This window comes from Pseudochaenichthys georgianus, chromosome 6 (assembly GCF_902827115.2).
Source record: "Pseudochaenichthys georgianus chromosome 6, fPseGeo1.2, whole genome shotgun sequence".
In the NCBI taxonomy this organism is placed as follows: Eukaryota; Metazoa; Chordata; class Actinopteri; order Perciformes; family Channichthyidae; genus Pseudochaenichthys; species Pseudochaenichthys georgianus.
Window position 1 is genome coordinate 7,727,630 of NC_047508.1, and position 16,043 is coordinate 7,743,672.

The 16,043-nt window shown below is 41.2% G+C and overlaps 1 protein-coding gene across 6 annotated transcripts in view; it reads left to right on the forward strand.

Moving 5' to 3' along the window:
- Positions 1 to 16,043, forward strand: part of LOC117447687 (F-actin-monooxygenase mical2b-like) — an 86,510-nt gene extending 70,467 nt beyond the window's left edge. For 4 of the 6 annotated variants that reach the window (XM_034084511.1, XM_071203443.1, XM_071203444.1 and 1 more), the window contains 12 exons: positions 3,605 to 3,772; positions 5,533 to 5,583; positions 6,226 to 6,347; positions 6,804 to 7,043; positions 8,677 to 8,843; positions 11,759 to 12,129; positions 12,758 to 12,831; positions 12,940 to 13,029; positions 13,453 to 13,546; positions 13,980 to 14,088; positions 14,217 to 14,290; positions 14,727 to 16,043. In XM_034084511.1, coding sequence (XP_033940402.1) covers positions 3,605 to 3,772; positions 5,533 to 5,583; positions 6,226 to 6,347; positions 6,804 to 7,043; positions 8,677 to 8,843; positions 11,759 to 12,129; positions 12,758 to 12,831; positions 12,940 to 13,029; positions 13,453 to 13,546; positions 13,980 to 14,088; positions 14,217 to 14,290; positions 14,727 to 14,947 — 1,781 coding nt within the window. In that variant the 3' untranslated portion in view covers positions 14,948 to 16,043. Of the gene's footprint in view, positions 1 to 2,225; positions 2,455 to 3,604; positions 3,773 to 5,532; positions 5,584 to 6,225; positions 6,348 to 6,803; positions 7,044 to 8,676; positions 8,844 to 11,758; positions 12,130 to 12,757; positions 12,832 to 12,939; positions 13,030 to 13,452; positions 13,547 to 13,979; positions 14,089 to 14,216; positions 14,291 to 14,726 lie in introns of those variants that run through there. The other 2 variants (XM_071203442.1, XM_071203445.1) reach the window with 2 other exon arrangements.

Consider the following 16,043-nt stretch of genomic DNA (forward strand, 5'->3'; position numbering starts at 1 on the left):
GGAAATGCCAAAACAGTATTATTATTTTTAAATATAATTTCAGGAAATATTTGTGTTATTGAAATTATTTTGTTTGTGGTTGGTAGTATTTCGTTTTTTTTTAACTTAACTGAAAGATTTCCCTTTCAAAAAAATAAGGCTCATTGGTTCTGGTTTTCATAAAAGAAGAAAAAATATCAAGCAAATGATTAGAGTTGGGTGTAAATCATATGATAGGAAAGTGTATTACAGGGATCATTTTGAATGATGTATATATATGTTCACTATGGAACTTTTTGAAACAGGAAACCAAAACTTTTAGCTTGTTGTTAAATCATTTTGAAATTCAGTTGAGACAGATATGTGTCTTTTTGATACAATCAGGTAATTTCTTGTTGAAAATTTGGACAAGCCAAAAAAAACGAGCCATATCGAGAACTTGTTTTCCTCATTGACGAAAGCAGAGTCCATACAAATGTATAGACATGACTGAGTGATAATATTTGCAATCAGAATAGCTTTTTTTTGTCATATTTAATGTTTTTTGTTCCATCTTTGACTGTATATTGTAGACCATGCCAACGTATTTGGTTGTGATTGTATGGTTTCATTTTGCAGGATTTTAAGGTCAATTCTTAAAACGCACTGTGGATGCAGTTTTTGGGCTATCTCACATTTGGATTGTGTTATTGTAATAACTTTTTGGCCAACAATAGGTTCGTTGGAAATCTATGCACTCAGTATGTTCTTTCCACTTTCCACTTTCCTTCTTCTCACTTCATTTTGTTCAGTCTGTTTCAAGTTTCCATTGCTGCACCCTCTGATTGGCTGATTCCTGCCACCAGGAAAGGTGATAATTGGCAGTCCTATGAACTTGTCATGCTGCTTTTGCATTGGCTGCCTCTATAGCTCCGCCCCCTCCGCTTAACCCAGATGAATCAATCACATACCAATCCCAAGTATTGTATGCGTTAGTTGGTGTTATGTCTAGCATTGCAACATATTTAATAGAATTCCATATTGGTTAAATAACAATTGTCATTTTCAAAGTATCAAAGTATTACCATTATATACTTTAAGCTGTACTGTTCCTGTGGAAACCTCGCTCCTTCTGTGGATACAATTCAATCCAAATTCAACCGCCTTTCAGGGATGTTTTTTGGAGGGCAGCAAGTTACACAGGGTATTCCAGACATCACGTTCCCCAGCAACATTTCCCAAGTCTTCCAACTTCAAGGCAAAAAGTGATCCTATCTCATGACCATAGGGTCAGAACGTAGATAGACTTGTAAATCGAGAGCTTTACCTTCCGGTTGAGCTCCATCTTCACCACAGCAGTCTGGCACAGCTCCTGCATCACTGGACACAGAACAGCCTGTCCATCTCATGTGCCGTTGTACCCTCACTTCCAAACAAGACGATGTCCTTGAACTCATTCCGCTTTGGACAGTGAATCACTCCCAACATGGAGTGATCAATGCACTATTTTCCAGCAGAGAACTTCCATCCGGACGGCTTTACACAGTCAGCTTTCCTAGTTCGTGAAGAGACAGAACCACATCATCTGCAAAGAGCAGATGATGAAAACAGCCAGAGTCAAGCCCTGGTCTCCTTCTCTGATTCCTTTGGTGGTTACCAGAACTTGAGGGCAACCAAAAGTCCTTCCCAGATTCTTTTTGGAATGTTGCCAAACTCCTTTCCGGTCCTAACTGCAATGTTCACGCACATTTCCGGTAAACAACAATAGATCTGTATGGCACCGAGGATGAGGTTGTATCAGGCTTTGGCTACCAACAAACCTCTTGGTAGGATTGATTCATAGTTGTTTGTTTGGTCTGTTCAGTGGATATGCTGACAATAAGGAAGATATATATATATATATATATATATATATATATATATATATATATAGAGCTAGGCGTCTGCTTTAAAGCCTGTGTTACAACCACTTGGGGAAGTTGTAGCTCAAATGTTATGTTGATGATTCATTGATTCACAGCTGGCATATTTTCTTTGCTTTGTCTGACCCCGTAGGCGTTCTGTTAGTTTGCATAATAACGTCTACTAACGTCCTGTCGTGCTGTGTTCCTCCCTAACACCAAACATCCATTTGAATGTCACTGCACTCATGTCTCCCTCTGCCGTCTCATCAGCATGATCAGGCCTCGCCTCTCGTCAGGCCCTTCGACAGTAACACGTGTCCCCACTCCCCATCTGTGGTCTGTCTGTGGTTCGCTTTGTTTCAGAAGGAGGCCTCCCCCCCCCAGAGCCCCTCTTCAGGTCCCTCTCCTGCTCCTCCTAGACTTTGCAACTTTTTGCACACTGCCAGATATTTCATCAGCTTTATTCTAAATGTTTGTTTTATAAAAAGCGTTGACGCAGCCTGCAAGCCTTGTATTGTTTTCCACATTGAGAAAAACTGTAAAATTGCTTAATTTATGGTATTTAAAAGCTGTGAATACATTTAAAAAATAAATCAATTTGATTACATAACGATTTGCTTCGTGGTTTGTTGCCAATATTTGAATCATTCCAAGAAACCAAAGCGTACACAGAACAGTCGAGGTTATCTCATTAAGTCGTCCAATTCTAAATATCTCCATACTTTTTTAACAACAACATTAACAACTTCATCAACAATCCTTCTTCCACCGCTACGTCGACTTAACATCACCCGCACAAATCATGGTCACAATCACAGCTTTTGTTAACTCCGCAAATAACATACGCACTCTGAGGAGTCTGAGGGAAAGCTCAAAACACCTGCAGACAGTCAGAGGGTTACACAGCCCGCACGTACTCCGCTGGCCTTTAAAGAAAACAATACACATAAAGTAACATGGAGAAATCATCAAATCTGAACGATAAATAAATGATGTTGAGCTCATTTGAGTTGTTCTAATAGCTCAGAGGGTTAATGTGCCGATCTACCAATCAGAAGACCACCTGAACACAATCAAAGTGAATCACTTGTTCCTCCTCATGGGTTCTGCTACTGGGTCTGCTCTGTCCTTTCCTTCTGAGTTTGGTATCTATCTTTCATTTGGGACATTGTAAGGGTCTCCGGACAGTTAGCCGTAAGCGAGCATCAATGGGTCGAAGCGATAGGAGGTCTGGTTCTCTACCGACCGATAGGTTCACTGCATACACATGTGTCAAGATATGTTCATTTCTTTGCTGTGACCAAGTGGAATCACCTTTGGAAACATTCTGTACAATGTTGACTTCATTGCTCTGTGAGTACTGTCATAAACATGTCATGTATTCTACCAGTGCTTGTGTTGCGAATGTCAATAAATATTTCACATTTCTCTCATGCATGTGCAACGTTTAGAAGCAGAACATATACATTCCTTTGACTTTTCTACAGTATAGGAGAACATATCCTAAATATGCTAGCTGGCTAACACACATATGTTAGTTTTGTACCTGGTAACCATTCTTTGATATGTCCACTGATTTCTTTAGATAATATAATTGACCATGAGTGTAGTAATGTTCTGAATTAGAATTCCAGTGGACAGAATGCATGAAATGAGCTACATGCTAGCACATGTTCACATTAGCCTAACATTACACCAACGCTAGTTAAGACTGAATGTCCACATTCTGTTTTTATTTGCAGGTGGGGCGTTGAGCTTGCATTCAGAGCAGATGAAGTTTGATGAAGGTGAGAAAATAATTCCTGAAGAAACCAAGATGGATGTGGAAGCTCTAGATGATTCCTGCGTGGCCAAAGCTGCAGCACCAGATCCTACAGGGGCCAACGGTCAGAACCAAGATGGTACCAAAGGTCAGTGTGGCTCCTACAGCACTGTGTGCTCTCTTTGAAAGCTCTAGGGATGAACTCGCGCGCGATCTTGTGACGATTCTCTCTGACCAATCAGCAGTCGAGAGTGTTGACGTCACAGCCCTGGCCTGGTCTGATAAAAAAGAACCACGATTTTATGGGGCCGGAAAAAAAGGGAAAAAGTACCCGCTAGCCGGTACTAGGCTATATGGAAATGCAACCAAAAACTGGCCTGGCCGCTTGAGGACGGTCCAGGACGCTTAAACGGGGCTACCCGCTGCAGTGGAAATGCGCCATTAGTGTTTCTGTTTGAGGGGAAGTTATCCCCTGTCCCTCTAAGTTTTCATTTGTCAAGGGTCTTCAGCTCCTGTTATTGAAAACGTGATATTCCCTGTGGGGATCTTAAACCGGCTGAATTTTAACTGGCGGCCATGCTTATTAAGTGTGTGTGTTTTTGTTGGAGCCCCCCCCCCCCCTGCTGATGTGTGGGGGGAATCCGGTCGGATCTTCCCACACTTAGCTGGATGTTTGTTATTTTGTGTCAGTAGCAGAGAGCTCAGAAGTCTGTCCACACACATTCCTGCAATGCTAACTCCATAGCATTAGCTTTTAATGCGCTGCATTGCCAAGTGCTTGTATCAGTAGTTGTATCAATCTTCTGACTGGTCATAGAGTTTATATAGATAATCTGAAAATAGACAGTTCTTTTTTTAAATACTAAAAATCTCTTTAAAAAGTCCTCTAACCTCATTCTAAAAAAGTTAAATGCATTTTCACAAGGCAATACAACCTATGCAAAATAGCCTCAAATGTTAGCTGCATTCATTTACATAAACACGATTTATGTTAATTTTCAGTTTCCTTTCCTGTAGTGTGTTATATAGGTTTTTGTGCATGTAATTAATGCTTTGACAAGTCTGCAGACTCGGCAGGCGAAAAACTTTTTTTTTTTTTTAAATGCGTGTTTTCTGAATGGAGATCGGCTAAGCTAATGTTGTATTATGCTCACTCCACACTCACAACAACGGCCTATACAGACATAAATAAACCAGCGACTGTATTCGCCATGACACAGACAGTCTGTGGTTTCTGAACAGGTATGAGGAGCTCTGAGTGCTAACAGCTAACGGCTGATGTTGGTGTTGTGTTTCGCATTGAAGATGACGTCACGGCTCCCCCTACACTGCGTTACTATAGTTACTACTCTAGTTCCTAAACTGTAATGGAAACGCAGCATAAAGTGAGCCTGGCCTAACAAGGCCGTACTATTACTAAGCCGTGCGAGGCCCTGCAGTGGAAATGCGCCATAAGCTGTTGACTAATCACAACAGAGCCGGTAGCTAACCAATCAGAGCAGACTGGGCTCTGGTTTCAGACAGAGGGTGAAAAGAGGTGCTGCAGCACAGGCAGTATGAAAACAATAAAGAGCTTTTGAACATTAAAGCATGGAGACATGTCCCAGTAGGAAAAACATCCAAACCTGAAAATGAGCAGAATAAGTGCTCTGTAAAACTGGGTAAATGGAAGTGTTGCTGTCTAATCTCTTCCCACTGCACAGAAGTGCAACAACATGATGATTTGTATTCTTTATTCTTTGCATGTTAGAAGCATATACTGACATCTTGTGTATGAATGCAGAGCTGTTTTGTGGAATTGTGTGTATTGGCTCCATTAGTATATAATGACTAGCTGCCATGTGAGTTCATGCCAAGTTCATTTTCTCCTGTTCTAACGTTGTATTTAATTGTCTTCCATGTCTGCAGATCACAGTAACACCAAGCAGAATAAACGATGGAGACGGAAAATCAAAGCAAGTGAGTACCTCCATTTCTTATTTTGTCTGTTTATTATTCTGCTCAAACTGAAGCATGTGTATGCTCTCTGTCTTCTGATAGCTACAAGCTGGGCAGACATTTGGTTCTGTGAGATATCATCTTTGGGATTCCTTTAGCATGCAATGCCTTGCCCAAAATCAGGTTGAAATTATTTTTAGCATATATTCATTTGTCTAATCACCTTGGCCACACTTCATCCAAAACGTCACAGAGAAGAAGAGGAATGTCGTACTTTGTGTGTTTACGGATTTAACACCTGTCAGTGGGGAGTCCTGAGAGCACCACTGTAATGCAGCAGTACACCACTAGAGGTCAGAATTGTTGTTGATAACAGTCGTGGCTTTGTTTGTTTCCATTAACTTTACTACCTTGAATTTGTTCAAATTGAACAGGTGTATGGATCAATTGTCAGGTATAGAAACATACAGCTCCAACATTTAAAATCTGAATGCCTCTATTAAGTTTCCTTGCATCACGTATTTTATTCTTTTGTTGCCCTCGATTTAAAGGCTATTGTTACCTCTCATCCGACTGGTGTCTAAATGAAATGAAATGTAATGGTGCTATTCTTCTATATCAAATAATATGAATACTATAAAAACGACTTTATATATTTTTTAGCCCTCCCTCTGATCTTCATCAAGCGCTTCCAGAGTGGCCGGACTCGGGACAGAGACGGCCCGGAAAGCGTCCCTGAAGCCGACTCTGACTTTGAGGAGATCACTGAAGCGGAAAAACACACTGTAAGTTACAGAGAGTGCAATATTCACTGAGACCGTAGAACTAGAGTGAACGCAATGTCTAATTGTGTGGTGTAACAGTCTGCATTAGCTAAGTAGCTGCTAGGAATTATCCTTACATGTCAGTTGTTAGACGCTTTTACCCAAAGTGCAACATACACTCAACACTGTGGGCAATCCCCAAGTGAAGTGTCTTGCCCAGCGACATGCTGACTGCAGTGGGGATGGAGCCACAGGTCTGCGCTCTGAGCCACAGGTCTGCGCTCTGAGCCACAGGTCTGCGCTCTGAGCCACAGAGCCACAGCCTCCCTCAGTGTTTACTTCACATAGCAGTGTTATTACATCACCTGTTGTTATAGTCGCTTAATGTGTGTGTATTTCATTAACATTGTATACATATAACCCGGTGTGAGCAAATGGAGCTTTTGTGCACTCACCATAATATCCCCGTTCTCTCAGAACTCTGACGCCACTTCAAAGACTCCAGCCGTTTCCCAGAATGCCTCAGACAAGAGTGAGAAGAGTGAAGAGTGCGTGCCTGAGAAGGATCCTGCAGTCTGCAGCCCGTCTGCGCCGAAGAAACGCTTGGTGCTGTCTCGGTCTGAGAAAGAGAAGCTGCTGAGCTGGGACATTCAGGCCGCTCCAGAGGAGACGGGGGTCAACACAAACACCAACAACCAACACAAACAACAGGTGGAGGTATTAAGGCTGCCACGTGAGGGTTTATATGGAGGAGTAATACTGCACATCATTGTAAATCTCGCACACTTCTTCCAGTATGACATGGGTCCAGAAACAGAAATGAGATGAGATCAGAGACTCGTCGTCTTTTTTTGTATTGTTTTATTTGTACTGAGCAAGTGAGGGCTTGGATACCCCAGACTCAACATGTCAACATGTTGCTTAGTTTAGTTTATAGTGTTGTGGACCGTCCCCACTGATCAACTGGCACAGAACACAGCCAATGGGGCAGCTTTATGGCCAGATGATAAAAGACACCCATGATTGTAATTTCATCACAAAAAATATAAATAATATAGACAATAATCAATAAATAGAATGAAAGAAACAGTTTATTGATCCCAATCTGGGATTTTGTTGTCGCAAGGCAAGTTTATTTATATAGCACCTTTCAACACAAGGCAATTCAAAGTGCTTTATAAAAAACGAAAGACATTAAGAAAAAGGCATTTAAAATCAGTCATTAAAAAGAAAAGCTAATAAAATAAACATTAAAAGAAAAAATACATGGATAAAAGTTACAGTGCAGTTTAAGATGTGAATAGTTCAATTAAAAGCAGCGACAAAAAGAAAAGTCTGGATGGTTCATAGTTTAGCAGGAGGTCAGAAATGTATTTTGGGCCTAAACCATTCAGTGCTTTATAAACCAGCAGCAGTATTTTGAAATCTATTCTTTGACACACAGGAAGCCAGTGTAAAGACTTCAGAGCAGGAGTGATGTGATCCACTTTCTTAGTGTCAGTGAGGACTCGAGCAGCGGCGTTCTGAATCAGCTGCAGCTTCCTAATAGATGTTTTAGTGAGACCTGTGAAGACACCATTGCAGTAGTCGAGTCTACTGAAGATAAAAGCATGGACAGGTTTTTCCAAATCCTGCTGTGACATTAGTCTTTTAATCCTAGATATGTTCTTTAGGTGATAGTAGGCTGATTTAGTAACTGTTTTAATGTGACTGTTGAAACTCAGGTCAGAGTCCATGACTACACCTAGATGTCTGGCTTTATCTGTTGGTTTGAACATTGCAGGCTGAAGCTCAGCGCTAACTTTTAAAGTAGCAGAAAACTAAAAAAGTAAATATATCCATATAGTATCTGTATCGAATACACAATATAAATACATAATTACATTACCATTACTATATACATTAATGTTGATGATAGTACACAATGTAGTGGAATTTAAAATGAAATAAAATAAAACCCGAACAATTATTTTATATAAATAAAATGTGTGAAGATGAAAATATTTGTTTTACTCAATGATTGATAAATTGTCTAATTGTCCAGCTGTTTTATAAATCTTTAGCTGGTTTAATTTATAGCGAAACATTATATGTTATTTATATATATATATACATTTTTTGTATATTTTTTTATTTGTCGAGTTATTAGTACCTCGAGCTGTAAGATGTAGTGAAGTAAAGAGGAAGTACCTCACATGTGCACTGAAGTACGATACTTGAGTATGTGTGCGTGCTTCCAATCCACCTCTGAGTAAACATGATGCGTTTAAAGTGAAGTGAGTAATAAGAGATGTGCGTGAGATAAGAGCAGTCGGTTCCACGTTGTTCCTGCCTTCTGATGTGTTATCAGGTACCAGCAGAGGCAGATAAGCTCCAGCCGGACTCGGGCCAGGATGAGGAAACACCCCCGAGCCAACCCTCTGCCCCCCCCTCCACCTTCCAGCTCATAGCCAACGCCTTCAGGAGGAGGTTTAGTGGGACCCGCCCCTCCAGCAGGACCAACCCTGCAGTCACCATGTTCGTATCAACTCCTTTACTCATCGTTGACTTTAAGCTCCATCGTGAAGCTGCTACAGATGGCGCCCTATGCACCCGAGTCCTCTCAGCAGCAGCACTGGGTCCAATAGTCTTTCTGTTTGACTGTGGAATGACCCAAAGTCCCTCAGTGGCAGCCTAAGTAAGAGATTTTCAAATTCTCTAGAGATGATAGGAAAGGAACTTCAATACTACCTTTATAATCACCTTAAGCGTACGATACACTGGAGCATCCTTTACAGAAGGAAAGGAGATAAAACTGTCCGAAATAACCGACCGTGACCATCAAACATGGATCTCGTAGCTTACTGGGCTAGTTAGGAATTTCCTATACAAGCCTTAACTTGCGAACTGGTTTTGAACTTTCAACAATATGTTTTAAACCAAAGAAGAACTTATTCCTGTAAATTGATCAAATAAAGTCAACAGTTCAGTGTTTACGGTGATAGGTGTTCCTTAAGCTATTCTTTAACTCATGGGTCGGCAACAGTTGTTGGCCCGCCAGCAATAATATTTGGCCCGGAATTTATTTATTTTTTTATTACATTTACAATTCAATATCGGACCGACAGTCGCACATATAGGCTATAAGGCCCGAATAGAGAATGTACCTACACCTGAAGAATGCTTATTGTACTTGTATCCATGTTGAGAGTGAATGACACGCAGCACAGGCACAATCTGGCAGCGGGGTGCGTGGCGCTGATAGGGGATCAATAAGTAGGTGGACAGTGCGTGGCGCTGATAGGGGATCAATAAGTAGGTGGACAGTGCGTGGCGCTGATAGGGGTTCAATAAGTAGGTGGACAGTGCGTGGCGCTGATAGGGGTTCAATAAGTAGGTGGACAGTGCGTGGCGCTGATAGGGGATCAATAAGTAGGTGGACAGTGCGTGGCGCTGATAGGGGATCAATAAGTAGGTGGACAGTGCGTGGCGCTGATAGGGGATCAATAAGTAGGTGGACAGTGCGTGGCGCTGATAGGGGATCAATAAGTAGGTGGACAGTGCGTGGCGCTGATAGGGGATCAATAAGTAGGTGGACAGTGCGTGGCGCTGATAGGGGATCAATAAGTAGGTGGACAGTGCGTGGCGCTGAAAGAGCCAACATGCGGTTGTGAACAGTAACAAAGTTCACTCAAAACATTAACAACAAAATCCGCTTGATCATGGAGGCCGTTACAAGCTTCAAAGTTGTATTTATCATCTGAATTTGTCAAAACAAGTTTGATATTCTGAAAGCCAAGACTTTGTTTATTTGAAATCAGATGAAAACAAACTCTCACGGACCCTGCCTTGTTATCTATGATCACTATACGCTTACATACTTGCGCGGCGAGTGAGAGGTGCCTGTCATCTTCCCTTCACAAGCTTCAAACATGTATTTATCGTTTGATCTTGGAAATAAAAGTGTCATATTCTGAAAGCCAAGACTTTGTTTGTTTCAAAATAAACAAAACACCCGAACCCAGAAAAACTTTTTTTTTACACAAATCCACGTTTATTTTTAAATGAGCCGTTGCGACTTCCGACACATATACATGCACATGTTTAAGAATATATGTATATAATGTGTGGTTGTGGGGAACCAGGTAAAAGTACTTATTTAACTATTAAATAAATTGAGTTCGAGTAAAATACTTGGTTACTGATTAATTTAGGTTATATGTTAAATAAGTTGCAACAATTAGAGTTTTTTCTGAACCCTCTTACTTTCGGCATGCAAAATCAATGACTTAAAGTAGCTTTTGATTATGTTCTGGCACGCCATCTAGTGGCTCAGAAAAAGATTGTCCCAAGTCCAAACTTACTTGCTTTAACGCAACATGTTTGAATGGCAATACGCCGAGTAGTAGATGTGTAGGCCTAACAAATATGTATTTATTAAAATAATCATATAATCATTCAAATTGGGATTCATGTTAATAATTACGAGTCGACAGGGAGTTTATCAAATTTGATTTCCAACCTTGATTGATTGATACATTTTATTTCGAACAAGTAAAATAAATAATTTACAAAACAAAAAATGCCATGCCACAGAAAACAAAACAAAGTGACATTTACAACAACAACAACAACAACAACAACAACAACAACAACAGCATTAGCAACATAAACAGTCCCACATCTAGTGTTCGAAAAGGAGTGAGAAGAAGTATGATTTATTTAATCTCACCCCCTTGTCCCTAAATTATTTATTTATAATCTATAAATAATTATTGTAATTATTATTAATCTGCTTTACTTGTTGGTTGACATGTTGGTTGGTTCTCTGTATTTCCTCTTGAACTGGTTTCTGTCTGGACCTTGGTAATAAAGTGGTTTATTTTGCACTGTCCACGTTTTAAAAAGTCCACATGAAACGACACCATAAGAGCGACTGGAGAAAAGCGTCTTGATTGATTTTAGTAGTACATTTACAGAAAACTGTAGTTTCCCCGCAGCAGACGCACTCCAATAACATCCACTGTCGGATCGTAAATAAGTCGACCACTGTGCATTCAGATTTGTGTAGCACCTCAGTTGTGTTTTACTACATCCTGATGGGTTCATCACTTTGCTTGCATGTCTCCCTGTCTCTTTTCAAAAAAGATTCACAGAAAAAATAGTTTTAGCATACTAAAGACCCTTTTGCTATAAATGTCTGGATTCAATGTACTGTATAATATGTACTTACTGCCCTGATGGACACTGTACTGTAAACTTTGCAAATACTGTATTTCTAAATCATATTTTGCATTTTGGAAATTCGCATTTCTAGTTTTTAAAATGTGTAATAGTTCTTAAAAAGTTCTGCATTTGTATTAGCTAAATTCCTCTTATTGTGTTATATGTATGACAAAGCAAATGTCTTAGCGTTATCGACTTGCAGTCAACTTTGTTCTGATTCTGACCAGGAGGACCAAATGTGACGACGGCCCCTGCAAGCAGAGGGCTGTTTCAGAGGGAGCGTTGAGCTTCTGCTCCCTCTTCAGCACCGCGGCTCCGGAGCCCTCTACAGAGGAGAAAACCAGCAAGCACCAAGCTCGGGTAGGGTCTGCGGGGGCCAGTCCCTGGGGGGCCGGGCGAGACCTGCCCTCTCTGCTGCAGCAGGTGTCTCTGAAGGGCCGCAGAGACTCTGGAGGGGTGTTCTCTGACGACATGGCCTCACTGCGCGGCAAGAAGCTCAACCTGTTCTCATCTCTAAGGCTGAGTAAGAGGGAGGAGTCAGAGAGCGAGGGGCGGGACCAGGAGATCAAGACCATCCTCGCCAACCTCAGGAACAAAGGTGAGCACAGAGGTACCAGATGTTTTTAGAACATGGTTAATTAAACCTGAATTAATAGATATTTTGGTCACTTTATAAAGTTGGTATAGTAAATTCATTAGCAGACTTTGATCAACATTGGATTCATGTCTCTGATGAACGTAAATGCAACTGCCTTCCTAACTTCTTAATTATTAGCTATGGAAAGCAGTTTGAGCATTCTATGATGAATATCCTTTATATTAGGAGTTAGCCAAAATGCTAATTAGGTAAACCAGTTGCATTCAAATCGGGTAGCAGTTGTTCATGTTAGCTAACGCGATCAAGCTAACGAAGCAGGCGGGATAATGGCAACTATCGGAGTCCTGATTAGTGGGTATTTTTCCTTTTCACTGGAGAGCCAATAGTAACCCTTAACTCGTGCTCCTTTTCTTTGCTTGTAGCATTGTGTGTAACTAGTCAGCATTTAGGCTATTACTACTTTGACTAGTGGAGCTTTTGAAGCTCACTAGTTTCTCACAAGTGTAAATAGTGGACATATTGGAATGCATTAGTTAACTAGCTGGTTAACTAACCTTTTTGTTCAAACCCAAAATGTTTAATGTACTCGGCTATTCTCAAACGTTTTCTTTATTTGGTTTTAATGTAGCCTCCAGCCAACAGAATCTTGATGAGCCTTCCTCCAGTGATGACGAAGATGAAAACCTGACATCCAATCAGAAGGTTTGTTCGGATCTTTTCTTGAAAGACAACACAGTTCAGGGAGTCGTTACAAAAACTGTTTTTGCAAGTGTGTGCATTTTCTGAAATGCTGTGTACTTCCTGTCCCAGCGGTGTCCCGAGAGACAGAGGAGGAAGCAGGAGAAGACGGTGGCCCAGCAGGCCAAAAGGGAGCAGCTGAAGAGGCTCCACAGGGCTCAGGTTCCAAAACCTTTTCTTTTTGAATCACTCATTTAAAAAATGGTCCATAACCGTCTTTGCATCACAATTCCTTTCCCTTACATGGTACGGCCCGTCCACACTTTGAATGGGGTGACGTCACGCTTTGCCGAACTGCATTGTGGTTGCTCGCTTAAAAAGTTGAGAAAAGTTCAACTTTTGAAGCTTCGACGGAAGCGTCAGCCAATCAAATCATATGCCAGTACAAGCTCTAGCCAATCAAACCGCGTGCTTGTGTGTCCGGGCCGGGAGATTGGTTGTTGGTCGAGTTTCAGACACGCCCACCGGCAAGCTTCAACCCAATGCCGCCATGTGGACGCTGCGTTATAGCATTGGATGCAGAAAGTCCAATAAAGATATCTCAAAACCTGGACAAATAATAATTTCCTTTTGATCTTTGCTAAGACCATCCAGAGACAGCTGGAGGAGATTGCAGAGAAACAGAGGGATCTGGAGGAGAGAGGAGTGTCTATAGAAAAGATCATAAGAGGAGAAACAGGTACAAACAATATTCACGCATAAAGGTCTTAGAGCCTGAACAATAATAACATCACTCAATGGTATTCCACTGAGAAGGCCTCTTCATTTTTAATTGCAGCGGCCATATTTATTAGACTATTCAGAAAAAGCCTTGCCTGCTCACCCCGCTAACATTAGACGTCTGTATAGTGAGATTTCACTGTTGCCTCATCTTTCTACAGGGCTTTGTTTGTGTTCTGGTAAATAGCAATATAGGTTTTGTCATTTTGATGCAAAGCAGATGGTGTGTGTGTGTGTGTGTGTGTGTGTGTGTGTGTTTAAGAATGTTTTGTTGTCTTGAATGTGAAATTCTGACATACGTTTCATCTTTCTCTACATGTATCCACATCTATCTCTCTCCTTCCTCCCTCTTTACTTGCTTTCTCTCTTCTTCCTCCCTCTCCCCTTCCCAGAATCCCCAGAGGTTAGTGAGAGCGACGAGGCCCAGCTCTATCAGTCCTGGTTCCAACTGGTTCTAGAGAAGAACCGATCAGCCCGCTACGAGTCTGAACTCATGATCTTGTAAGTGACAGCATCAGATCCCGCGAGGATTAACAACTTGTAAAGAACAACATAAATTGTGTAGAATATTGTCGCAATTCCTATTTCTCACCAGTAGAGGTCACTCGATTGTATCCTCTCTCTCTTAGTGCTCAGGAGCTTGAACTGGTGGACTCACAAAGCCGAATGCAGCAAGATCTACGGCGCAGGATGGCAATTGAAGGTCAGGATGAACTAGCATTTTCATCTGCATAAAACATTGAAAAGCAAAGCCACAGCCCCGGATGTTAGCATTGCAGGGGCTCTTTCGTCAAAAAGCAATGGGATTTCTCTATTGGATTTTGGAATATTCCAGAAAATAACATCTGTGTCAAACAAACTTTGATGTTACTTGCCTGTATTGTTACGCAGTGTAATGTACACATATACACATCACTTTTATGGTTTTTGAAGCGTAGCTTAGTTAACATCGCTAAGCTTCAAACATTCACAAGTCGGGGTGTTTACTGATGTATTTTAAATCGTTAAAAAAATCCCTCACGCTTGTATTAACCACAGATCTTATTTCAGAGATCTGACCAAAAACAGCTTAAAAAACCATTGGCTTTGAGAAAACGGTGCATCAAGTTCTTGCTCTTTTCTCTTCCACCTCACTCCAGATACAGAAAAGAGTGCCTCTGAGCTGCAGAGGGAGCAGGAGATCCTGGTAGATATCATGAAGACGGTGGAGAAGCGAGACATGTTGGTGTCTTTACTGGAGGAGCAGAGGCTGAAGGAGAGGGCAGAGGACCGGGACCTGGAGAGCCTCGTGCTGTCCAAGGGCCACGAGTTCCACTGGGCCCAGGCGGAGGACAGCTGGGGACCCGAGAAGCTGGGTTGAATGTTTAGAAGAAAAGTACTGTAAGGCACTACATACAGTGAAAATTAAGCATACTAGTTTGTGTCTAGGTGTTAACCACTCTGAAAAGGACATAGGCTTCATCTCATTTTGTGCTGATATGAGAATGGAAATGGAGCTAAACTAAAGATTCCCTTCACAGCAATAAGGGCTAATGATGCCATTGAGATGATTTAACCTCCGGTCTCTGGAGTGTAATCTGTCATGGCCCCAGGCCTACACAGCACTGCAACTGGATGTACAATATGTTTAACTACTACTAACAAATGACTGCCTTTGTAACTTTTCTCAAACCTCAGAAACCAAACTGACTGCCCAAACAACTGCTCTTTGTGGTTGCTTGCCTTAAGCGTGGAACTGTTGTGACAGATGTGTTTTTAATGGAACACTGGATAGCGACTCAACACTTTCCCTCAAGTATTATTGTTTTTGCACAGTATGGTTTGTTTTAAAATGTGCTTTATGTAATTCACTGTTGTCACTTTGAAGCTATGTGTGTGTGTGTAAACCCTCCTGTGTGTGTTTTAATATTGGTATTTTTCACTTTGTGCTGGAACACTGTCGAATTCAATTAAATGGTATTGACTTCTTATGCAGTCTGATATATACCCATACATCGTTAAATACAGGAGAAATAGAATCTTCGCTGCCACATATTTGTAGCTAGTTGGTAAGATGTACCTCTGCCATGTGGCAAAAAACGTCCCATTTGACTTCATTGTGACACAGGTTGCCAGATAATTAAACAATGTAATCCCCGGCAGAAAACTGTATGCACCAATTGAATTGTTCATGCATGTTGCACATCTGACTACATCCCACTCAGTGATATCAAACCTCTTTCTGTGACCTCACTGAAGAGTGAATTTACGCTGTAGCTTGTGGCTAACAACTGTAAGTTGAACTGTGATGCTTTGTTTCGCTGGTTTTCACCAAGTGTATTGGCTGATGAAGATGAATTATATGTTTACATGATTTGTATCCAAGAACAAGGATCCACAATTCTCTTTTGGTCCCCGAGCTTTAAATGTTATTATTGTGAATGTGTTGTTTTATGCTGCTTCAATACTTTAAATTG